The sequence below is a fragment of the Vulpes vulpes genome, chromosome 1 (genome assembly GCF_048418805.1).
Source record: "Vulpes vulpes isolate BD-2025 chromosome 1, VulVul3, whole genome shotgun sequence".
In the NCBI taxonomy this organism is placed as follows: Eukaryota; Metazoa; Chordata; class Mammalia; order Carnivora; family Canidae; genus Vulpes; species Vulpes vulpes.
In genome coordinates this window covers 56999941-57026258 of record NC_132780.1, presented here as the reverse complement: position 1 = coordinate 57026258, position 26318 = coordinate 56999941, and the positions used below count along the sequence as shown (strand labels likewise).

Genomic DNA, 26318 nt, shown 5'->3' with positions numbered 1-26318 from the left:
TTTTGCTTTAGAAATACTTTACAACCACTCATTGCAAGCCATGAACTCTTCTTAGACCTGGTAACGATTTGGACATGGGGTAGAATGTTGAGTTTATAGTTATTTCTATCACAAAGGCTGATTTAGCCAGTGTGTGAGAAATGAGGAATTACCACCAAAGATAGCTGGGTTCTGATGCCTGGATTTGTGAGTATTACCTTCTATAGCACAAGAGACCTTGAGGATGTGAGTAAGTCAAGGATCTTGAGGTGGGGGATTATCCTGGATTATCTGGGTGGGCTCGGAAACGCAATCTGGGTGGCCACCGAGAGTAAGCAGGAGGCAGAGGGCAATTCAACTACAGAGAAGAAGGCCCTGTGACCCTGAAGCCAGACACTGTGCCGCTGGCTTTGGAGCTGGAGGAAGGGGCCACTGGGAGGGCTGCCCCGCAGCTGATTTTTGGACTTCTGACCTCCAGAGCTGTCAGAGAATGAGTTTGTGGTCATTTGTTACAGCAGACCTGGGGAACTAAGCCACTTAGTTTAACTGCATTAAGTTAAATAAACCCCATGCGCTACCATTGGGAAGCAAAAGACTTTGTCACTTCTTGACGTTTCCATTTGCAGGTTTTCATTAAGTTCTGGGCAGCTGTGTTTATCAGCTTCTTCTTGACTGATAAGCAGTGAAATGCCTAATGTTTAAATAGCATATTTACGGGCCCTTGCTGATTGCTCTTGGCACAACAGGGTTCTCTTATCACCTGGAGCAAGTTCCCTTTTCTGCTTCCCTTCCTCAGTTTATAGCTGAGTTATAGGTCACCATTGTTGGTGCCAGTGATTTCCCTCCAACTTTTTCAGGCTGTGACTCAGCATCCTGACTTTTAGAAGAAGGAACCAGACTCCCACACGGGCAATCTATATATGCAACAAAAGCCTGTCTTGTTTCATAAACACAAGGCAAACATTCTACACAGTAAAAGTTCGTTTTGTGGCCGTGCCATTGTCATCCTGGTACCGAGGAGGGCCACATGAGGCTCTCTGAATGTCCCTTTAAGAACCCACCCCAGGTCTCTTTCTGAAAGTGTGACAATTTGCATCCATTGCTGGCACCTGCACTTTGAGGAGCAGACTCCCCTAAGATCCCACTGATCCCATCACTGTTTTAATAGCACGAAGAAATCCTTAAAAAAAAGGGGGCAGCTTTTGTGGTTTGTCTTCGATTGGCATTCTGTTTAGCAATCTTTATTAGAATGCATTTATTTTGTGAGGCCAAGGAAATTCCATTATGTGTACGTGTGTTGACCTGTATGGATATATCACTGGTCATTGAACTCAAAGCTGAAGGATCTCTTTTTCTGTGTTGTTTTTTCTGAACCAGAGTATTTCCATTTTGGCTGATTAAAGATCTGGGGTGGGTGGGGGGAATCTCATTGTCAAAATTAGACAAAGTGATGAAAAGAATGCGCATCTCCAAGGTTGGCACTAGTATCAGGTACATCTACAGACTCTTCCAGGGATTACTCCTAAGCTGTTTGGTTTCATTTGATCATAATTCAACGAGAGAATTTTCATCAAGTGAGTGTTTTTGTTTGTTTGGTTAACTGTCTTCCCCCTCTGGCGTAAAGTTGGATATTATTCGGCTTATATCACAGTTGGAAATTCGCAGTGGAAATTGAAAACTGACCTTCCTTTTGTGAAAACACGAAATGAAATATTAGAAGTGATACTCTTCTAAAAATAATAAATGGCTTGTACTAGTGACTAAATTCATAGCAGAGTTAAATAAAATTAATATTTATGTACACTGAGAAAAAGAATGTGACCACATAATAATATCTAGAGTTTATCAGGTACCTTCTTTGTTGTGTTACGGTGCCTTAGATGTTAACTTATTTCCTTGGATCCTGAGAAATCCTCAGGTGATGGCAGTAGCTTCAGCACAACAAAGGAGTAACTTCTGGTTATTGAACCCTTGCTGTGGACCAGGCATGGGTTGTGTTTTATAGGAATTGTAAGCTTTCTGTGTGCTAGTTGGTGTAATCATCACAAAAAACCATCTGAGGCCATTTTTTCCCTTTGAAGGACAAGGAACCTGAGGCTTAGATTGAGTAGCTCACCTGAGGATGCACACCTAGGAAGTAACAAATGAGCATTCAAATGCAGGTGTTGCTGGCCCAAAGGCTGAGCTCATTTCCAGGTGACACTCCATCCCCCCACCTCACCCCCCAGTCTGGAAATGGCAAGAGCCAGGAAAAAACAGCCTAGGCTCCGAAGAACAGATGAGGTTGCAGTGTTAACAGCCAGGAACAAGAACCCAGGGACAGTCCCCTGAGGGCGACAGCCCAGTTCTGTGTGATAAGGGAGGGTGTGGGGCCACATTGCAGGATTTCCCTGTGACAGCTGGACTGGGGGGGGGGGGGGTAGAATAAACCACTGACAGAGATTTGCCCAAATGTTGTCATTGCTGCAGATATTTTAATTTTTACAGATTTATTGGCCTGATAATTACAGAAGTAATATGTGGCGGTTGTACAAAAAAAAATTCAACAGCACCAGATTATATGAATGTGAAAGTTGCCCCACTTCTCTCTCCTTCCCTGCTGACCAACCATTTTCTCATACCTACGTATCTAAACACATGTACATGTATGTAAATGGAATAGTTGCTCATTTTGACAGGGTTTTGCATGGTTTATTTTTTTTTTATTTCACAAAAATAGGGTCATACTGTAATACTGCTCTATAATTTTCTTCATGGAAAACTATTCTGTCTGTATCTTTTATGTTAGTACTCTTATCTCCCTACAGAGGCAGTTTTGAGGAGAAATATTTGTATTAATCAAGACTACAGTTAACCTTTGAACAACACAAGTTTGAATTGCAAGTCCACTTATACACGGATTTTTTTCAATAAATACAGTACAGTATTGTAAATGTATTTTCTCTTCCTTATTATTTTCTTAATAACATTTGCTTTTCTCTAGCTTCTGTATTGTAAGGACACAATGTGTAATACATACACAAGATCTGTTAATTGACTGTTTATCTTGTCAGTAAGGCTTCCAGTCAACAGTAGGCTATCAGTAGTTAGGTTCTGGGAGAGTCAAAAATTGCATGTAGATTTTTGGCTGTGTAGGGGTTGGTGCCCCACCCCCTGAGTTATTTATTCAAGGGTCAACTGTATTTTGGGAGGTGGGTGGGCAAAATGGGTGAAAGTGCTCAAAAGGTACAGACTTCCAGTCATAAAATAAGTAAATCCTAGGGGTGTAGGGCATGGTGATGATAGTTAATAGTATTGCACTGTATATCTTTCTTAAAAGTTCTCATCAGAAGAAAAAGAAATTGTCACTGGTGATAGATCTTAACTAGACTTATTGTAATAGGTGATCATTTCACAGCACGTACTAATATCAAGTCATGGTATTATTCACCTGAGATTAATATAATGTTCGCATTCAGTATGTCTCAGAAAAAATATGAGGGGCAGTCCCATTTGGTTTTGGAGGTCAGAACTTGGGTCTGACCTGCTCGCATTCTTCCAGTGATGGGGAGCCCATTACTTCATGGAGCGGCCAGTTCCATATATATATTTTATATAACTTGTATAATTTAATTTATTAAATTATTATATATTTAATAAATATATATTTACTTATATGTTTATTATTTATTTATTTATATATATATATTTTAAAGATTTTATTTGTTTATGAGAGAAAGAGCATGAGCAAGGAGAGGGGAAAAGAGGGAGAGAGAGAAGCAGACCCCTTGCTGAGCAGGGAGCCTGACATGGGACTCGATCCCAATACCCTGGGGTCCTGACCTGAGCCAAAGGCAGATGCATGGCTGACTGAGCCACCCTGAGCTAACCTGTATTACTCTCTGGCTTCCTCTCCTTCATTAATATGTTCTCTGGAGTTCCACAGGCCAAATCTTTCTCCCTCTTCACCTGTAAGTGAATGAAATAGGACACCAGGGGCTATCCTTAAGGAGGATAAAAAACAAAGCAAAAAACTAAAAACAAAAACAAACAAAAGGAAGATGATACTGCCTTCATGGTTGATCCATTTTGACATTTTCTACTTTTCTTCATGGAGCCGTTAGCGTCAAATCATAGAGCAGTGCGGTTTTTTTCTTTTTTTAAAATACACTTTGTACGTGAATGGTTCACATACAGTGGTTCTAATTTGGCCTCTGGACTTTCCCAGGGATAGAAACCGTAGTGAAAGGAAAACATACTCAGATATGAGGGAGCACAGAGAAGTGCAGAGTCTTGGGAAGGTTTAGTTTGGATTTAAGATTTTTTTTTTTAACTCAAAACTGCTTCACATTTCCTAATCTCAGGGAAGTACAAATTTTGCGGAGTAGGAGCCAGACCTGCGCTTTAAACGCATGTCATCAGCCTTTTGCTTGTGTTTAACCTTGAAGTACTAGAGGATTTATTGTCTTTTCAAAGAGGATCACAGCTGATTACGCAGAGAGCCAAGCCTAGAGTTGAAATCTTTCCTTCCTGCGAGCCTGTGTGCCATCGAAGCCCACTAGATTGCCAGGCATTTCTCCCCCAATAGTTCACCGAATTTCCAAAGTCCAGTGAATTTTATTTTGAAATCAAGATAAGCGTATATGCTGTGGAACGCTTGTAGGAGTGGACCTGGGAGGCCCCGCTGCTATTGGCCCACATCTTGTTTTGTGAATTCCTGTCCTACTACTTAATTATGTCCTGTTGATGTGGGAATGTTGGGGTCCAGAGCTGGGGGCCAGGAAAGAATTCCTGAGACATCTTTGGTGCAAAAAGGTGGTTTTATTAAAGCATGGGGATAGGACCCGTGGGTAGAAGGAGCTGCACTGGGGTCCTGAGGAGTGGCTGGTTATCTTCTATCCTATAGAGGGGAGGGTGATGGTAGGGTTCCAGGAACCTGAGTCTGGAGGTTTCTGGAGATTGGTTTTGCCTTGTAAATCATTAAGATAGTTGCAAACTGATGGGAGCCTCCTGTCCTGCAGGACTGTGATCTCTATCAGTTAACCATTTGTTTTTCCCTTCCCTTTGTCCTAGGGCAGCCAGGAGGGCCTGAGGAATGTCACATATATCCCCGTGGATGGGTGGGTGTGTGCGTGCATGGGTGTGCGTGCATGGTGTTAGCTTGTGCTTTGCCTACATCTTGGTTTTTGCTCCCTCGTCATTTTCTCCGAACCGTCTTGACCTTTTTTTTTTTTTTTTTTAAGATTTAATTTATTTATTCATGAGACACAGAGAGAGGCAGAGACACAAGCAGAGGGAGAAGCAGGCTTCCTGCGGGGAGCCCGATGTGGGGCTCGAGCCTAGGACCTGGGATCACGACCTGAGCTGAAGGCAGATACTCACCCGCTGAGCCCCCCAGGCGTCCCCCATCTTGACCCCTAAATGTTTAAGATTGTTAAAGGGAGAAGGTCTCATCTTCTGTAGCTTCTTCCAGCTGTGTAGGGGCACCGCGCTGTCCCTGCCTCTACGTCCCTGTGGGTCAGTGGGGGAACATTGAGGGGACTTACTAAAGGCGGGGGCCACTGAGTCCAACGAAGACAGTGAAGAAGTAGCTCTGTGGGTGGTGGGGACCATCTGTGGACGTGAAGTCACAGCTGCCCTCGAGTCCCAGCACCAAGCAGAGAGACTCTGGAAAAGGCAGCGTGTTATAGGATTAATATGGCTGTAAGGATGAGAAATCCAAAGACAGGACCCCTAATAGTTGACCAGAGTCCTGCCCCAAACCAGGAATTGAATCCCTGAATGAGACAGAAGGATTTTGTAGAGTCTCAGTTTGGGTATTCAAATTTTTTAATAGCCCCATGGCATGCTGGTGATAATCTGGAATCTATACATAGTACTGCATTTTAATGATGGCACATGTACCACGTCATGCTGCTGTTCCGGCCTCTGATGCCATCCTGTTTTGTAGGCCTGTTTTATGCACTTGAGTCAATTCGGTGTTCGGTGGGGGAAAGCTATCATGAGTGTCATGTGGGGCTCTGACCCTGTACATATTAAGAGCATCCGTGTGTCCTATGACATCCTCCAGCCCTGAAGGGAACAGAGATGAATGCTAGGTGCTCGTACAAATAAAACACAGAATGTGTCCACTGTTGTTTTAAGTTTGGAAGGTTGGCTGTGTCGGTAATGGTTTTAATCATGCATCTTGTGCATTCAGGCAACACCCAGAGTGCAGTGGCCTGGCTAGCCTGGGGGGAGCTGTGGCCCCAAGTTAGAGCTGCCTAGTATTGGGCCTGGCACCTATCTAATTATAGGCCTCCTTGAATTGCAGCAGGATATCAAGGGCTAGTTATGTTGATTGATTGATTGATTTGATTTAATTTGATTTATTTGAGAGAAAGAGAGAGAGCACCAGCAGGGGGATGGGACAAAGGCAGAGGGAGAAGAAGAAGCAGACTCCCTGCTAAGCAGGGAGCCCTATGTGGGGCTCGATCCCAGGACTCTGAGATCATCACCTGAGCCCCCTCGGCGCCCCAAGGGATACTTGGTTTTACAGGGCCATCTTTCCAGAGGGTTGTGGATGCCAGGCCAAATGTAAATAGTGATACATATTTAAGGCCCAAGCCATTTGCTGAGCTACCATGCAATAAAGGACGGTCTGTTGTCACTTTGTAGGGACCGAGGGAGTCCAAATCTAGGCAGTTTCTCTTAGCAGAGTTTTCATCAACTCAGTGGCCTTTTTACCCATGAGTAGCCTAATGTAAATCCTGTATTACCTTCCACTGGTTAGTTTTGGGTATAAAAGTTTTTTTCCCCTTATTCTTAAGCCAGTCTTGTGTGTTTTTGAATATCCTTGTTTCTGGGCTGTGTGAATTTTTTTGGTCTGAATAGACTGGAGCTATGGACTTTATTGGAGTTAATATTTATTTTGTGCTGCCTGTTTGGCTGTAGTCTGCCAAATTGTTTCCTTTGGACTCTAAGGTCATGTGCTTTGGATGTCCTTTGAGGTGAGTTACAGCCGCTCCCTAGGTAGGGGTACAGCCTTAAGAAGACTCATAATTTCAGGCCCATATTTGATTGAGGAGTTATGACTTGATAATCCCTTTCCTTCCAATTGCCTCAGGACTCTTGTAAATTGTTAAGCATGAATGAGCACTATTAACCCTGCCTTTTGGACACAAGTATTTGCTTGGAAGGCTTTGGCCTCAATAGTCTGAGTTACATTGACTTAGCATACCTAGCTTTTCCTGTCCCCTTTTTCATGAAACCCCTGCCATCAGTAAACCATCTCGTTGTACCCTTGTAGATATAGTCATGCCTATACTGAATAAGTCTAAATATTAAATGATTTCTGTCTTCTCCCTTCCCTCTAGTCTCTTGCTAATAGGGCTAACTGTTGCATCAATAGCTCTAAGTCAGTACCGTCCAGTAATTTCTGTGATGACAGATGGAAGTGTTCTGTATTGGTACCCACTATGGTACCCACTGGCATGTAAGTCTGTTAAACTCTTGAAATGTGACTCTTGGGGATCCCTGGGTGGCTCAGCGGTTTAGCGCCTGCCTTTGGCCAGGGCGCGATCCTGGAGTCCCGGGATTGAGTCCTGCGTCGGGCTCCCTGCATGGAGCCTGCTTCTCCCTCTGCCTGGGTCTCTGCCCCTCTCTCTCTCTCTCTCTGTCTGTCTATCATAAATAAATAAAATAAATAAATAAATAAATAAATAAATAAATAAATAAATAAATAAATAAATCTTAAAAAAAAAAAAAGAAATGTGACTCTTGCAACCAAAGAACTGAGTTTTAAACTTCTATTTAATTTCAATTAAATTTAACAACCACAGGTGGCTGGGTAGTGGTTATCACATTGGACAGTGCTATGCTAGATATCTATGTCTTTGGACTTATTACGTACAGAAACACATGAACCTCAATTGTGGAGTGAGGGAAAGAGTCATCTAGGACTACTAATTTAATATTAATTAAGAAGTTTATAGTTTAATACATCTTATTTTTTTAAGGTTTTATTTATTTTGACAGAGAGAGAGCACATGCACAAGCAGGGATGGGGGGCAGCAGGCAGAGGGGGAAGCAAGGAGCCTGACGTGCTGAGCAAGGAGCCTGACGTGGGGATCGATCTCAGGACCCTGGGGCCATGACCTGAGCCAAAGGCAGATGCTTTACAGGCTCAGCCACTCCGGCGCCTCTGGATTAATACATTATATGTGGCTAATATATTTTCTTTTTAAGTCAGGCATCTGATTAAGGAGATGTGAGTTCATTTTTGACACATGCTGCTAATTAAGAAAACAGTGAAATGGCCTGTATGTAGGAGAGCAGATCACAGACAGAGCCTTGTTTATCTGTTCATTCATTTGCTCATTCGTTTAAGAAATACTTCCTGTGGGCAGCCCGGGTGGCTCAGCGGTTTAACGCCACCTTCATTCAGCCCAGGGCCTGATCCTGGAGACCCGGGATCGAGTCCCACGTCAGGCTCCCTGCAAGGAGCCTGCTTCTCCTTCTCCTGTGTCTCTGCCTCTCTCCCTCTCTCTGTGTCTCTCATGAATAAATAAATAAAATCTTAAAAAAAAAAAAAAAAAAGAAAGAAATACGTCCTGAGAACCTCATGTGTACCATGGAGAGGCCCGGGGAGTATGGCATTTTAACAAAACCTGGACAAATCCCTGCCCTCAAGGAGCGTCCACTCCAGCGCTCACGAAAGCCTTGTCTCATCGCTAGACGCCTCTCTGGGTGTCATTGCCCTGGATGTGAGCAAGTGGCCGGAGAGACCTCTGCAGAGACAAAGCAAGGAACCTGCTCAAGGCCCTGGCTCTGATTGTTGCCAGTGCCCCGAACGTACTTCCTTTAGGGAAGGAAAAAGCTTCAGAGGAAAAACAAGTTTTCATTCAGCTGCTAAAAGCGCTTTCTTTAGCAGTATCAACTTGTTTATTTCTTCATCTGCTAGCTCTGGGTTGACTGCTATTTTTAGTTTTAACATTTTGATTTTAAAAAGCCAAGAGATTCCAGAATAAGTCCTTTAATATTCCTTTGTGGTAGGGAAGGAGCAAATAAACAGCTCAGAATCATGACAGCAAGCCATACTGCCTCCCTCATTCAAGTATACGTTTCATAATAAAACTATAATTATCTTCTGAAAAATAGTCCAGAGAGATCGTGAAAACCTGAAACGATGCCCTGGGAGCAGAGATCAAGAAGAGAAGGTGAATTTGAGAGGGAAAGATTTAGCAGACAGAACCGATAGGGCTCGGTTACAGTAGTGAGAGGACAGTGAATAATAAGAGTTTTATGTGATCACGATCTCTTTTAAAGAAACATAAATGCAGAATAACAAAATAAAGGTAGGTTTTTGGACTCCTGTTCACAGCTATCAAATTTAAATACATCTCATTGTGTATAGTCATTCATCTGCTGAACATGTTTTGCTAAGTATTTTTTTTGGAGGGGGGGTCCACAATATAAATGGCTTTACATTTGGGATCATTAAAAAAAAATGGTTTATTTTCTTGTGTGACCTTTTGTTTTCAGTTTACCTTAATTTAGTGCTAACGCCAACCTATTGTGAGAATGTCTTACCATGATAGATACTTCCAGAACGACAGAGAAGGCTTAAACAGGAACGTTTGAAGAGCATGAACCACTCCGCCTACGTCGGATGGCAGCCGCTCCCTCTTAGACGGGGGGTTAAACATGTGTTCCCATGCTCTGAAGGAAGGATTTTACAGTGGGCTTCCCGAACTCACATCTGCTTCCCAGTTATAAGATCAGAATGTTCTAGTCGTGTTGGTAAACTCCAGAGAAACAAACTCTCATGAGTCCTCTAGTCAAAACAAAAGATATAGCTGATGGTAAAATCAGTGACGTATCAAACTGGACTCTGTTTTCTGTTAAACAAGTTTGGTGTTGCTATTTTCTAGCCTTTTTTTTTTTCCTTTAAAAAAAGAAAACACAACTACATTTGGCTCTAAGCAATGACAATAATGGTCTGTATAGAACAAGAGGCAAATGAATAAAACAATGTATCCCATTTTGTTATTTCCACGTGTGAAAATCAGTCTCTAATGAGATGTCCCCAGACAGTGCTGCTGTTCATCAAAATATGTGCCCTAGATCTGAGTGAGTTTAATTGTCGTGGGGACCGTGAAAATGAGGACATATAAATCAACATAAAGTGGAAAAATCCAGAAGAGGGAGAGGCAGTGTTATTTCAGGCTACATAGAATTAATTTTTGATTCCTCTTTTCTTTCTTCCTAGAAAGAATGATTTTTGGAGGTGGGCAGTAAGGCTCATCTCACGCATGTTTTTGATAAGCCAGTGTATCAGAATAACATCAGCCCATCCATAGCTAGTTTCTGGATGCAGATAATTGGCTCCTTGCATCAACCTCCCTAAGCCAAGTGCTGGTCTCTATGATATCTAGGTTACTGCATGCTAATTTCAGCCTCACATAGTAATCTTGATCAAGAAAGAAATTGTTTTATTAGGAACATTATCTGACTCAACATTGCAAAGAGCCACCCACTCTTACCAGAAAACAAAACAAACAAACAAAAAACTCTAAAAGCAACCAAATGGTTTAAAATCTGAGGTTAGAAAATAAAAACGTGTCTATTGAATAGTACTCCTTTTCATGAGTCTCTGATTTTGTTTGGTTTGTGGGATTTTGTTGTTGTTTTAACAAGTAAACATAAAAAGCTAACCTAAGAGATGGAGAGTGTATTCATCGATGCTTGTTGTCCAGCTGTCCTTCCTCCTGGGCCATATAGTCACATATCAGCCAATGGAAACCCCAGAGCATGGCTGCTATGTGTTCAGTGAATCACAGCATAGTTGGAATGTCTTGTTAGAATACGACGCCCTATCCCCAAAGCTGAGTGTGTTACGTATCTCACCATGCTTAGTTGTCATGACGTATAATGATGTCTGTGTTATGTGTCGACATATATTACCTCAGCTGATCCTAATAAAAGACCCTGTTAGATAAGGGTCTCTTATTTAATGAGGGATTTCTCCAAACCGTTAACTGGATTTGTTCAATGTCACAAAGAAAGCAAAGCAGAAAATCCAACCTCAGTCCCTTTATTGTCCGATACGTATCTCATTTTTCTCCCAAAACATTTCCTTCTCCTTTCCCAACATCAAATTGTACAGATAGATGCTCAAGAGACAAAGGAACCGGACATGTGTATGTGTAAGAGAGAGCTGTGACCATGTGTAAACAGAAAGGGGGCGAGCAAAAAGAGTCCTGGTTAAAGATACTTATGTTGGAGTGGAGTGCTACATAACAGGCCAGGACCCCATTCTTCATATTCTGGTGAGGTGAAAGCATTCTTCGGAAGGGCTGCTAAGAACAGAGTGACACATTAGAGTGATACATCAGTTGGGAAATATTTGGGATTATTGGATTTCAGCAAATTATAGCAAACTTCATCTCTTTGACTTAGGAGTAAGGAGCTGCAAACATCAAATATGCTAACTGCTGTCGCAGTCAGCTATTAGTAACACAAGGGTGACTGTATATATAGTCCTTACGGTGTTTTCTGTCTCGGGAAGTGCAGCTCTTTCTTCAGTACTGCTGTCCTATGTGTCAAGGAAAGGAACTGCTCAGACCCGAGCCAGTTCGCCAAACTTTTATACTCAGTGTGTGAATCAATTATAAAGGATTTATTTTTACAAATGTGCTTGCCCATTGAAAACCAGAAACCCCCCCCCTCCTTTTTTTTTAATGTAACACTGCAAACACGGCGGTCATATATTTTGATTAAAAAAAAAACATTCAACACTTAGTAGCCTGTAGAAGAATCTAGTTTTTCCACAGGCCTGGGGGATTTCCTAATCATTTTCTGAGACGTAAGTAATGAGGATATAAAGTTGAGGAAGCGCCACAGGTCTCCAGGTAAGAATTTTTTAAGTGATCAGAAAAGAAAAAAATGAACAGGAGCATGTGATTAACGGTAATATAAAGACAGTGTTTTCTGTATCAGTTAATTAGTTCCTCAAAGCCCAACAGCATGAAACTAATTCCTCCTGGAAAATAATTTCTCCAATGTTTTTCCTTCCTCCTCCCACCCCCATTCCTAGATTGAAAAAGAAAAAACAAGCCAAACAAAATGCAGAGACAGCCTCAGCTATTGCTACAAGGACCCATACTGGAAAAGAGGATGCTAAAACAGTCATTTTAGAACAAGACAAGTGCAACATTGCCTTGGAAGAGGAATATCTCACTGATGAGAAAAAGAAGAGAAAAAATAATCAGTTAAAGGAGATTAGACGTACGGAACTGAAGAGATACTATAGTACGGGTGAGTATTGGTGGCAATACTGCAGCATCTTCATTCTAAAAATCTATAATGGGGGCCCCTGGGTGGCTCAGTAGGTCAACCGTCTAACTCTTGATTTCTGCTCAGGTTCTTCTCTCCATCTCTAAACCCCTCCCTCCCCCAAAACAAAAATAACTGGTGGTTTCTAAAAGACTGTTAATTTATAACTGATCATCTTTGTTATAATAATAACAGTAGCAATTTACTGAGACCTCTGATGTACCACCCACCTTTGTTTTATATATATAATCTCATGTAAAGGGACAACAGTGACATAATCTGATGCGTCTCATTTAACTTTGTGTTGCCAGAATCTGGCACCTAGTGTGTGCTAATAAATATCTATCCAATGGATTGTCACTTTCCCTGTATGAGAAATATGTTTTCTTTATGTATAGAGGCGGAGAGAAAGGTGGGAGGTGCAGAGGGAGAGAGAATCTTAAGCAGATTCCACATAAATGCGTTGCTAGAAATGCCCTCTGTTTGGCATCAGCTGGACAATAGAAAATAGTAGAGACATGGCCTCGCATCCATCAGTTAAAGAGGAACAAGCAAACAAAAGACCATGTCTTGGGAATTTTAGTTAAGGAATTTTTTTTTTTTTAAAGGAATCTCTACGCCCAGTATGGGGCTCAAACATATGACCCTGAGATCAGGAGTTGCATGCTCTACCAGCTGAGCCATCCAGGTGTCCCTGGTTAAGGGAAATTTTAAAATAAGTCTGCAATATCATGTAGTTTCTCAGAATATTCATTGCATCTGAAACCGCATTAATGGAAGTGGCGTAGCTGGCATGATGGAGGTGATCATCCTGCTTTACTGGAACCATCCACTTTGCACTTACTGCTCCTATCACATGCAGGCCTGGGGTGTGTTGAGAGGAGAGGGCAAAGATGGGGAACTGGGAGTCACACCTTGACGTGGCATCCCGGTCGCAGCGTCCTAAGATTGCTGGGCTGAGAGAAGGAGAAGTCAGGGTCTCCGAGAACAGATGACAGTGTATGAAACGTGCTCTTGCAGCAGATTCATCCCGGGGCCCCATCTTCGGTTGCAGTTAAGGCCAGAGTTACTGCAAGACGGATCTTGTCTCCAGGTGTCCTGTAACTTCCTAGCAGCACTCGTCAAAGATGAAGTGGGCTGCCCCTGCGGTGGGAACAGGCATTACTTGGGCAGAAGGCAGACGAGGGATCTGCTGTGGAGTGTGTGGTTCGTTGCGGTCCACGTGAGATTATGTCGCACATGGATTATGATGGGATCTATCATGTATTATAGAGCCTAAGGGGTGCTTCAGAGCCACTCAGTATCTTATAAAAAGCTGAAACTGTCACCTATTGAAAGAAACTTCTGTGTCATTGTGAGACTTCCCTTAAAATTTAAAGTATTGGGTATTACCCCTTATATCTAAAAAGAGGAAGAGGATTAAGGAAAATTGCATTCCTCATCTTCTTTTACAGTATGGTTTGTGCACATTGGAGAGTGGATAAAGTGTAGTTTTTAATAGTTGTGCAGTTTAAAATATTGTCTTTTTTTTTTTCGCCTTTCTTTGTAAATGCTGTTGCTTAAGAAGCATTTTCAAGTGGAGAGATTTTGATTGGTAGGTTTCACTGAAAGACGCCGGTAGAGTCCTGTTGGCGGAGGCTGCTTTCGGTCAGGGTGCTGTGCTAACCGTGGATGCTCCGTTAGAATAGCGCTTTAACGTGCTGCGCTCTATTGCACACGTAATGCTTTGAATCTGAAACCGTACCCTTCGCTCCACTCTTTACTTAACCCAACTCTCATTGACCACAAAATCAGCTCAGTCATCATTTCTCTCTCACTGGAAGCCCTCCCCGTCCCTGGTCAGCTTTGACTCTCCTTCTGCATTGTCATTATGGATTTACTTCTCTGCTTTCCTGTTTGTAGTCCGTCATCACGTGGACCCCGTAGTATTAGCTTGGTTTGGTATCTGAGTTACAGGTGTTCTTTACATGTGCATCGAAGATATGAATTAATACATAGATGAAGGGATACTGTTTGAGTTTGTTTGAGTTTCATGAAAATTCTGGAAGGATATAGGTGGCAGTGCAGTAGCTGGGGCAGAATTACTCCGTGATTTTCTTTGGTAGCAGCAAGTAGAGATGCCATCATAGCTTTTCCTTTCCCAAGAATGGCAGTGATAACTGGTTTAGAGGTTTGGGGCATTCCCTTAGGAGAACTCAGTGCTTAGATAAAACCACTAGATGGTGGCGATTGAATTCTGGAGTTCGTCTCTAGTTGACAGACACCCACGTGGGCAGGCTGGCTTGACCTCCCCGGTTGACCTGGCCTATTCTCCAATCCCATCCCGGGCTGTTGTTCTGTACCACTAGGTGGAGCAGTGGGCCTCAAATCAAGAGCAGTCCCATTTCTAGTTCTGCTTCCATTGTGGCTCTAGTCTGGGGAGAAGAGACACTAAAATGGGAGCTTCTTGTCAGCAAACTAAGGATTTGGACTTTTCTGAAGTCAGTTGGGAGCTCTCGGGGGAACTGCATTAACTGTGTGTTTTGAGATGATAAATCCAAGGACACTGGGTAGAAATGGGCTTAAAGTCAGGTAGTGCTGGCTGGAGACTGGGGCAGAGGGGAAGGGCACCCTAAGGAGTTTGCTCCTAGAATCAGCGTATTTAGTGACCATTCTAGTGTGTGAGGGAGAAAAAGAACAGAGTCAAGACTTGACAAATTGGAGAATTCAAGAGCGAAAAAAGAGTTCAAGGTGTTTGTGTTCTAAGATGTTTTTGAGGTGCCGAGTGGATTTGTCCAAAGGGCCCTAGATTTCAGGTGAGAGGCCTGGAAATTGTTCCTTAAAGGTGTGACATAAAACCCATACATGTAAAAGCAGTGACAGGGAACACTCAGAGTCACAACAAAAAGTTAATGGATGACAGAGGATCATGAAATAGAAAAACAGACTATAATAATATGTCGATAATCGTTTCCTCAGAGTACAGAAATTACAAGTGTTTCCTTTATTTTTTTTTACATATTGCACGTTTTATAGTTACTTTTAATGTTAATCAAAAAAATATAGAAAAATGGGTAATAGAGTACATACCCCAAGGGCTTTGCAAAAAGAATATTAAACAAATGTAAAGTCCTAGAGAAGGAAAATGGTAACTTTCTATTTTAGGAAGTTAGATAGATCATAGGTATCTATTTCCACATCACTAACATCAGCCTAATCTAAGGAAGCATATTTTGACAAAAAAAATCTTTTTTGGTGTTGAACTAGATTTATCTGTGGCTCATGTAAGCCTCGGATAACAATTCATTGCTATCTCCTGACATTTAGCAAAACAAAACGGTTAGGTAGCTATAACAAAGGTTATGGAAAGATCGAGTCATTGAAGTTGCCCCATTGTAACAAAATGGTGCAAATTCTAAAAATGTTTTGTTTCTGAGAGGGGAACAGGAGAGCAAAAGTGAAGTAATTACATGGAGGCAGATGGTATGAGATAAATCTAGAATCCAGCACCTAGTGTGGCGCCTGGTACACCATAAACATCCCCCCCAAACCCTCCAAGGCTTCTGGACTGTGTAAGAGCAACTCTTCTGTGCTTACACTTGTGTTTACTGATATATAGGAGTCTTTCCAAACTTAATATTCATATGAACTCTTAAAGAATTGGTAATAGTACATCTTAATGTATTTTTAAAGATTAGTTATTAAGTTATAATTAAATGTGACACAATTATGTTGGAATGTATACATATGTATCTGTCTCCTTTGCATTAACAGTATCAAAATATGCCTTAATGGCATGCATTATATCAGAAAATTTTTTTTTTTGTATTAGGGAAATACATTATTCCTTAATTTAGAAGAAAGCGTATCCTTGCTTCTGTGGAAGTGGAGATGGGAATTTCACAAAGTAGGTAATGTCTCAGTAGGAAAGTTCTTTAATTAAAACACAGGTATGCAGGTGTAAGATCTGAAAAAGATGGAGACATTTTACAAATATGGGAGGCAAGCCTAAATTGGAATAAAATATATTATTGTGATTTTTGTAGTGTTTTAGTATAAAAGATTAATACTGAAAATCCTGGTAGTGAAGTAGATATTTGAAGAGAATTGGGAGGTCATTTTAACAAACAGAAAACATTTAAGTAAGAGTATAGCCAGTGTTGTGATTATCATGGTCAAAGATTTAGAGAGAACCTCTGCAGTATCATTTCAAATCGTAGTTTTTCCTCCTGAATGCAAAAGAAACTTAATAAGAATAAAAAAAATAAATGAAATTCTCTACTTGTCATTTTTAAATATTTTTGAGTTTCACTACAATGCGAAAGTTACCAGTTGCTGAATTATTTTCCACAACGCACCCCTGACCCTTTCCCTTACACAGACGACTTTCTCAGAGTTGTTGTAACCACACGTGTGAAGATTTCTTATCTGTCGTTTCTCTTTGTTTCACATAAGTTCAGAAAGCCAAAGTTATGTTATTATGATAAATGAATTCCCAAACATAAAAGTAGGTCAAACCACAACATATAATAGCATTTCCTTCTATTCAGAGGTAATAATGACCATTCTGGTTCTTGAGAGCTCAAAGAATCACAGAATATAGGATTAAAATGGAATTTAACGTGGAAAGAGGCTATTAACTGAATCAATTTTTTTTTAAAGATTGATTTATTTCTTTGAGAGAGAATGGGAGCATGTGCCAGCAGGGGGAGAATAGGGAGAGGAGGAAGGGAACCTCTAGCCGACTCCCCACTGAGTGCAGAGCTCAAAGTCATAACCTATTTGAGCCGAAATCAAGAGTCGGATGTTCAACCGACTGAGCCATCTAGGAGCCCCTGAATGAATTTTTTTTTTTTAAATCACGCAGAATATAGAGACTTGAGGAACTTGGATATAAAATAAATTGAAATTATTAGGATGGAAATAATTAAGCCTGTGCTTCTTGGGGCCGTCAGGGCCATCAGGTTAATGGGTAAGTGAAGCCACACTGTGAAAACCAAGGTGGTGCACAAGACAAACCTGACAGGTACCGCCCCAGAATGCACAGGGTTGTTGAGGAAGGAACATAAATGATAAGAGGGGAGACGACAGACAAGGGGGTCCTGAGTGAAGAGGCAAAGAATCAGTGCAAACAGAGGTAGTAATCACAGTGTAAGAAGAATGCTTTCACGCCTGACTTTGGACATCAAAAGAGCTCACCCTCTTTGGGCAGAATGAGGAGGAAGACTCAGAATGTAGAGAAACTAGGGCCGATGTGTACAGGCCGTCGATAAATGGCAATAATAAGGTTTTTAAAGAATGTCAAGTACAGGGGACCCAAGAAGAGAGTCAGGCACTGACTTCACAGCAGTGAACCCCGGAGGCACGGAATCTTCAGAGTTGAGAAAGTAAAAGTTGTTTCTCAGGCTCAAAGACAACAGGACATTCTCAGACATACTCAGTCTTAGGAAATGCCTCAACAAAGTTATGAGTGGGAGAGACTTTTTTTTTTTTTTCCTGAGAGGCACATCAAAATCGAGTCCTCAAGAATGAGAAAAGTTATTTTATAAAAGACTTGGTGGTAAGCATTGCAACTAAATAAACATAAAGTTAGAAATACATAACTGTTGCAAATAATGGTTAAAAGCATGAATATAAAAATTTTAAAAATTGAGAAGGCATGAATATAAAAAGGTGTCATACTTTTTTTTCACCTTTATTGACATCTAACTGTCATAATGCTGTGTGAGTTTAAGGTGCTTGATACATGTATATATTGCTAAATGATTGCCACCAGAGCTCTAGCTAACACCTCCATCGGGTCACATAATCACCATTTCTTTTTTGTGGTGAAAACATTTAAGATCCACTCTTTTAGGGATCCCTGGGTGGCTCAATGGTTTAGCGCCTGCCTTTGGCTCAGGCGTGACCCTGGGGTCCTAGAATCGAGTCCCACATCGGGCTCCCCACAGGGAGCCTGCTTCTCCTTCTGCCTGTGTCTCTGCCTCTCTCCCTCGCTGTGTCTCTCATGAAAAATAAAATCTTTTAAAAAATCCACTCTTTTAGCAGCTTTCAAATATATCATATAGTATTATTATCTTAAAACTGGAAGCTTGCGCTTCCAGTTTTGGCCAACATCTACCCGTTTCCCAGTCCCCCAGCCCCTGGTAACCTGAAGGTGATCAAGGGACACTCCTTCCATTTCCTCCTCCAGCTCTGTTCATGCAGTATATTGTAATCCGTTCTTGTCATTGTTGAAGCAAAAACTGCAGTCACTGAACCAAGCAGCTGTGTTTTAAAAAACCTGTTGTACTAGAGCTAGAGCTGAGTGTAGTCTTATTATAATTGATCTGTTTAATCCAACCCTTGTTCCCTAATGAATCTGTCATATTACATTTGTATTAGGAGAAATCTCAGTGTAAAAGAAGTACTCACATGTGATTTGGGCTGAGAAAAGGACAGCAGATCAGACTATGTATGGTCAGTAATTTTGCAGCTTACGCAATTAAAAAAAATCAAATTAGAAGTGAACTGGGGAAAGTGCAAAGGAAAAAATATGCTCCATCTCTCCAGATGGTGAAAGAGTAATGTGGTCAGATCTTTATGCAAGGCAATAACCATTCTTATCAAGAGACTTACCTTTTCCATACCCTTTGACCCAACAGTTCTTTTTGTAGAAATTCACCCTAACGAACCAATCATGAGCATAGTAGATTTAAGTACAGTGATTATCATTTCATTGTTTTATTTTGTTACTACATTTACTTGTTTAATTATACTTTTTTATATTTATTCCAGTAAATGTACGGTGTCATATTAGTTTCAGGTGTACAATATAGTAATTGAACAGTTCCATACATTACCTGGTGCTCATCACAAGTGTGCTCCTTCATCCCCATCACCTATTTCACCCATCCCCCCAACCCTCTACCCTCTGTTTTTTTCCTCTTGGCTCATTTATTTTGTTTCTTAAATTCCACATATGAGTGAAATCATGGTATTTGCTTTTCTCTAATTTCACTTAGTATTATACTCATTATACTCTCTAAGTCCATCCATGTCATTGCAAATAGCAAGATTTTGTTCTTTTCTTACGGCTGAATAATACTGCATTATATAAACATAGCACATCTTCTTCATTGCATTGTTTTATGTAGTGGTGAAATAAAAACATTAACGACATAAAGTGGGAGACTATGTGCTATTTTTAAATGATGTAGAAAAACAGTGTGGGACGTTTTCACAAAATATTGTTGTGGTAGGAAAGCACGTTGGCAATAGTGTATAGATTATGAATCCATTTTTGTTTAAAAAAATAACTCATGTGTATACGTACAAAAAATGAGATGGAGAATTGCTGGATATATTATAGATACCAGAATGCAAACATTGTTTTTTTTTTTTTCTCTGAATGGGGTAATAAAATGGGTGATTTTGAAAAATTCTTCTCTTTTTAAACTGTATTTTTTAATGACCATATATAGTTTTATTGTACAGAATTGGTTTTTATATTTCTTATTTTATTCTAAATTTTAAATTTCCCCAACTAAGTTTTTGATCCATCTATTAAAACAAGCAGAAGCTGTGCCTTGAGTTTTCAGATGATAGGAAAGAGTAGGAAGGAAGGGAGAAGCAGAGTGAGGTTCAGGGAAGAGCAGAAACAGCCAATTTTGGATGAGTGTCTCCCGTAGGTTAGATGCCTCATTTCATTATTTACTTTGCTAGGAGTCATGATCTAATGCAGGTGGTAGTAGCCTATTTTACAAATGAAACAAACAAACAAACAAACCCAGAAGCTGAGTAACTTACCAGAGGTCCCACTGTGGATCCGTGTAAACCAGAAGCCCAGCTCTCTGGCACAAAAGCCCTAGCGAAACCCTTGTATATCATCCCGCTTGCCCTGAGTCAACTCCGAGAGAGAAATAAGGCAAAAATTAAATAAAATCTTAGTGTCTTTGGGCACCTGGGTGGTTCAGTAGGTTCAGCGTCTGCCTTCGGCTCAGGTCAGGATCCTGGGGTCCAGGGATCGAGCCCCAGGTCAGGCAGTCTGCTTCTCCCTCTACCCTCCTCCCTGCTCGTGTTCTCTCTCTCTCCCTCTCATACTCTCTCCTGAATAAATACATTAAAATTAAGAAATCTTTAGATTTTTGTGTCTTCTCCGTAGCCTGAAGGACGTTGTGTGGCTTCATAGTAAGGAGACAAAGTTGATTATAGGTGGAGGTTCCATTTTTGCCTGACCCATGGTGTGAATGGTGATTAGACTGAAATTTCTCTCCAGGCTTAGCCACTTGGCCTATAGTCGTACATGTAGTAACATTCCACTCACTGATTGTACGGCTGGTACGTCAGAAGCTGACACCAACTCAAGTCCTCTGTTTACTTAGATCCCTAGCGAGATGTGAGTTGATTCATTCCAGGAATGCTTGAGGGCCTTGCTCCCTGCTAAGGGCACTAGGAGGCTCCAGGTAAGGAATTCCACCATCAACAACTCCCCTACCCTTCTTGCATTCTGGAGTTTACATCAGCGTGACTCACGTTAGTCACAGACTATATTGCCTGTGACAGGCTGGAAGGAAGGAAAATAACATCTGTATGGCATTTCCCTCTGTGTCAGCAGAGGGTGAAATGAGTCATTAGTTAGTACCGTTAAGTCGTCCTCACATCCCTGCCCTCTGCATCCTCAGTCGATAACGGTTCCTCGTGGCACACCTCTTAAAAATCTTATTGTAAAAAAAAAAAAAAAATTTTATTATGATAGTTATGATTCAGGTGTTCCAGAAGTTACCCTTAAGGTACCAAATAATAATATTTTATATTTTCATTACACTCTTGACAGAGTCAGGCCAATAATTTCAGAAATGTCTACCACCAATAGAGAACACATCTCTCTCTCTCTCTCTCTTTTTTTTTTTAAGATGTTATTTATTTGAGAGAGACAGAGATAGCGACAGAGAGCACAAGTGGGGAGGAGAAGGAGAAGCAGATGCCCTGCTGAGCAGGGAGCCTGACCTGGGTCTCGATCCCAGGACCCCGGGATCATGACCTGAGCCAAAGGCGCAGACGCTTAACCAACTGAGCTCTCCAGGCACCCCAACAACACATTTCTTGAAGCAAATACATATCCTGTATTTTTCTTTTTAAAGATTTTATTTATTTATTCCTGAGAGAGGCAGAGACACGGGCAGAGGGAGAAACAGGCTCCATGCAGGGAGCCCAATGTAGGACTCGATCCTGGGACTCCAGGATCACACCTGGGGCTGAAGGCAGCACTAAACCGCTGAGCCACCCAGGCTGCCCCATATCCTGTATTTTTCTTCAAGAACATTTCTAACTTTATATTTTTGATGATTAAGTCTTTATCTGCATTGATTTGAGAGTGATTTGGATTTTTCTCCAAATCTTAGCGTTCTCTCAACTTCATTGAATAGTAATCTGTAAGGTTTACTGAGTCCTGAGTCCTTGTTTCACACATTGTGGGGTGTTTTACCTTAATTGAATTGTCTTATGTAATCCTTATAGAGACTCTCTGTGGGAGCCCAGTTGGTATCCCTATTTTATTTATTTAAAAAAAATTTTTTTAAGTGGGCTCCATGCCCAGTGTGGACTTGAACTCAGGACCTGAGATCAGGACTCTCATACTGTACTGACTGAACCAGCCAGGTGTACCTGTATCTCCATTTTACGTGCTGGGAAGCTGTCTTTGATGTAGTAAAGTTACTCAGTCACACAGTGAGCCAGGGGCAGACGAGGACTGTCATTCAGTGTGTCCCATGCCAACCCCCCACACCCCCACCCTTGCCTCCCCCACCTGTGAATTACGTGACACTTATGGGAAAAGCCAGCCTTTTCTTAGTGGTTTACAAATGCATTTTTGTGTTACGTTAAATCCCTTCAATATAGTTCTAATTTTTGGTATTTCACCACATTGTTTTAATTGCTATGGCTTTATAATCATGTGTTTTAACACCAAAACAGTGTTCTTACTGTCATTTTCCTTTAAAAATAATTTTGGATAGTCTTGTGTATTTATGCTTTCAGAGAAATATGATGATCAATTTTGCATGTTTCCCTTCTCCAAATTTTTTTTAATTTAAATTGCATTTATTTTAAACATTAATTTGAAGGGAAAGTGAAATATTTACAAGAATGATATTTCCAGTTTGGGAACATTATATATATATATATATACCTCCCTTTATTCAAGCTTCCATTTACATACTTTTGTAAACCTTTTAAAATTTCTTTTATATATCTTGCCACTATCTCATATTTATTCCTAGACATTTTCTCACTTCATACTATTATGCCTGGGATGTTCCACAGTATAACTTCTATCACACATAGAGAAGACTCTTCTCTGGCCACCTCACTGAACAACTTCAGATTTCTGGATATTTTTATGATGTTGGTTCTTTAGGTAGGAAGTTCATGTAATAATCAGATTTTCTTTCTTTTAGTATGTAAAACTCTTTTATCTTTTCCTTTGGCTAGAAATTCCAAAAAACAGTTGAGTATGAACCTTGATGGTAGGAATTCTTGTATTTAGAGTGGTTTTAACATTTGTGTTCAGTTTCTGATAAAAGAGAGCATCCCGGTTGCCTCAGGTGTGCCTTGGAGAGCTCCGAGCTTGATTCGTAGAGACCATCAGGTGCACCGGGGGTACCTGGAGTATATCCTGTGCCCGGGCTGCAGGCAGTGCTGTGAAAGGTGGCCTCCAAAGAACAACAGATTCCCTCCTCCTCCTCCTCCTCTGAGTTCCAAAGCGTTGGTCTCTGTTGTGTTTGTAGTGTTGCTGCTTTCATCTCCACTACAAAGTTGAGTTTTACGACCCTAAATTCTTGTGGTTTAGTCGTGCATCACATTAGGTTAGCTTCTTCCTAACAGGGAAGCAGCATGGGAGATAGTATGCCCCGAGGGCTTAAAAGCTTGGCTGGAATTGCTCTTAGGCACGCATTTCCCAGAGAACCCGGGCATAAGAGAAATGGGGTGGGGCTCCTGCAGGGCCTAGGGGTATTTCTCCCACTGCACACCATGCAGTCTTTCTTCTAGAAAGCTGAGGTGGGGGCCTCCCTGGTGCCAGAGTTTAGGCTGTGTTTAGGTAAAGAACACGCTGCCTGTACAGGCCAGGAAGTGATCTCATGAACTCATTGAATTTCCATTTCTCACAGGGAAATTGCTTTTGATATACAACTTTTAGGGTTTTGTTGATTTTTCAGAAGCACATTTTCAATGAATATCAAAGAGTAACTAAAAGTTCTTCATGTTTAAGGAAATTCACTGCTATTTTTAGTTTTCTAATGGTGGTATTTAAAATTTTTTAAAAAAATATAATAGCTATTTAATTTCATTGAAGGCTTCCTTGGCATGTATCAAAGTGATCAGATCCGGTTTTTCTCTTTTAAGCAATTTATATAATCCTCTGTCATGTTAGTGTTCCATCACTCCTGTGTTTTGGGAATGAAACCTTTTTGCTCAAGGTTTATAATTTTTTTCAATACCCTGCTCTATTCAGATTGCTGTTGACTTACGTTGACTGCATTATCACTATCACTAGCATTTGTTAAGCACTTACTCTGTGCCAGGCTCCGAGGTAAACACTGCTTGTCATCTCATTTAATCTTTTGAACTACGTCATGAGGTAGTTCTTCCTTTTACAGAAAGATGAGGAAGTGGAGGCACAAAGATTTCAGATAACCTGGTTAACATTGCACAGCTGTGAGAACATGTCAGGCTTGCTCTTTGAACTCAGCTCATCTTGACCCCTAAACCAAACTGTAATCGAGAAAATATTTGGTGATGTGAGGGAGATGGCGCATGACTTGATTTTATGGTCAAAGTCCTCAACCTGTCACAGCCACATGCATCAGTTCGCAGTATAGGGATACGCTGGTCGTTGGAAGTAGATTATTGTGTTAATCAGTCAGGTGTGGCCCTTTCTTGGAAAGATCTAGAGGGACATGGGCCAGTTTTGCCTTTACAAATCCATCTCGTTTGGATGCTGTAGAAAACTGTCCTCCCTCTTGGGACAGATGTTGGGGGCCCTGTGCTTCAGCTCATGTTCAGACAGGCTTATGGCAGAGATGGAAGAAAGGGAGAGAATGGATTGTTCCAGAAGAGTAAGAGGACAGGACACACACGTGCCAGTTAAGTGGAAGGTCAGCACAGGATTGGCCTTTGATGTAGTTTTCCAATTCTGTGTGCGCGCATTCAGATCATTGATAACAGAGTCAAAGGCTCATCCTGTCTCTTTCGTCTCAATCCATGTAGAGCTTGTGGCTTCAAGATCCAGGGAATTCACAGCTGCCTTGTCTGTTTTCAGAGACAGTAGTGAACAATGTCTATTGTCCTGACCCCGCCCCGTCTCTGTGGTCCCCGACAGCCAGACGCTCAGGTTTGAACGACCTTGGTATTGTCGTCTTCTTGCCGTTTCTTCCCTCAGAACCAGACCATCCAGCCCGAGCCGCATTCCTTAGTGTGCCCTGCCCACCCCTGCACACCGGCAGCGGAGGTCACTACTCGAATCCCGCCCCCCCACCACCAATTTCCCTCTTTGCATCTGAGCCTCTTATCTTTTCCTATAAAGCTGTTCTCCACCTGTGGTAGGCAGGTCGGCGTCCTCGTTCCCAAACCCTGCCAGGCTACGCAGCAGACGCACCTTACAGCTCTGGATGGAACGAAGGCTGCTGACCAGCTGACCTTAAGGAGCATCCCGGATCACGCAGGTGTGCCCAGTGTAAGCCCAAGGGCCCTGAACAGGGCGAGAGGAGCACAAGGGGGGCTGTAGCCCGCTGACACCCGTGTCAGACGAGGAACATACTGAACTGCAAGATACTAACTTTGTGGGGGGTTTTAAAGGTTTTATTTATGTATTTATTCATGAGAGTCACAGGCAGAGGGAGATGCAGGCTCCCTGTGGGGACCCCCATGTGGGACTCGATCCCAGGACCCGGGAGTAACGGCCTGAGCCGGAGGCAGACGCTCCAGCACTGAGCCCCGCGGGGGCCCCCGTGTCTAACGTGGAGGCAGGACATTTGTGGTCGCTGGTTTCAGTAGCACCAGGACAGGACCCCCCAGGCCAGTCTCCAGGCCTCGCCCCTGCCTCCCCGCCCCGCAGGTGCCTGTCACTCACAGGTGGCTCACTGCTTCCCTCAGTTCTCACGGTGTCCCCGGAACGTCACCATCCCCACCTCATTTTAGCCACAGGCCGTAGCCCTACCTCAGGGACAGGGTTGGCCGCACCCGAGTCGAGCGGCTTCCAGTGTTCACGGCGGGCACCGCGTGGCCTCCCGGGGGCGCCTGTGGTTCTCGGGCCTTCCTCTGACTTCCCTCCCGGGGCGCGGGCTCTCCTGGGCTCGACCCGCCACCCCGGGAACCACGCGTCCTTCCTCCCCCACATCCAGGTCGCCCTGGGGCCCCCTCGCCCCTCTGATCCCCTTGCGGGGCCCCGAGGCCGAGGCTGTTCTTCGGGGACACTTGGTCCCGAATCTCCTCGGCAGGGTGGCCTTGCATCCTGGACTCCGGGCCTCCTCCGACTCCTCTGACGCGACTCGGACACCTGGGCGCCGGGCGCACCCCCACAGGCCCACACCTTCTTGTCAGTTTTGTCACAGTAATTTCCTTATGAGGCTGGAAACACCACCTCTGAAGACTTTTTTTTTGTCTGAGGCGGGGCAGGCGGGAGGACGTTCAGCTGCTTGGGTCTGAAAGGCATCGCTTGCTCCAGGTCCTCCTGAGCAGGGGGAGGGGTAGACCTGGGGGGATCTAGAAGGGTTGGAGGAGGCCGCAGCTGGCAGTAAAGGTGTTGGGAGTATCCCTGGCAGGTCTTTCATCCTTGGAGATGGGGAGGGGCCCCCCGGAACCCTGGAGGCGGAGCCACTCGGGGCCTCCTGGACTCTGCAGCTGAGCCTGTCTAGGGAAGATGTGCAGGCCTTGCTCATGGACACAGCGCTGGCCGTCCTTAAAACGATAGCAAACACCCTGGGAAGCAACACGAAGCTTCACCTGTGCTACTAGAGGAAGACGATCGAATCAGGTCCTTAGAAGTAGCCGGTTCTTTGCCTTCCCTGTGGAGTCCGTAGTAAAAATGG

General features: G+C 42.5%; 1 protein-coding gene across 4 annotated transcripts in view; it reads left to right on the top strand.

Annotated features, from left to right (window-relative positions):
* Nucleotides 1–26318, top strand: part of NCOA7 (nuclear receptor coactivator 7) — a 144112-nt gene that overhangs the window by 55388 nt on the left and 62406 nt on the right. For all 4 annotated transcript variants that reach the window (XM_072764946.1, XM_072764937.1, XM_072764936.1 and 1 more), the window contains exon 3: nucleotides 12035–12255. In XM_072764946.1, coding sequence (XP_072621047.1) covers nucleotides 12035–12255 — 221 coding nt within the window. The remainder of the gene's footprint in view (nucleotides 1–12034; nucleotides 12256–26318) is intronic.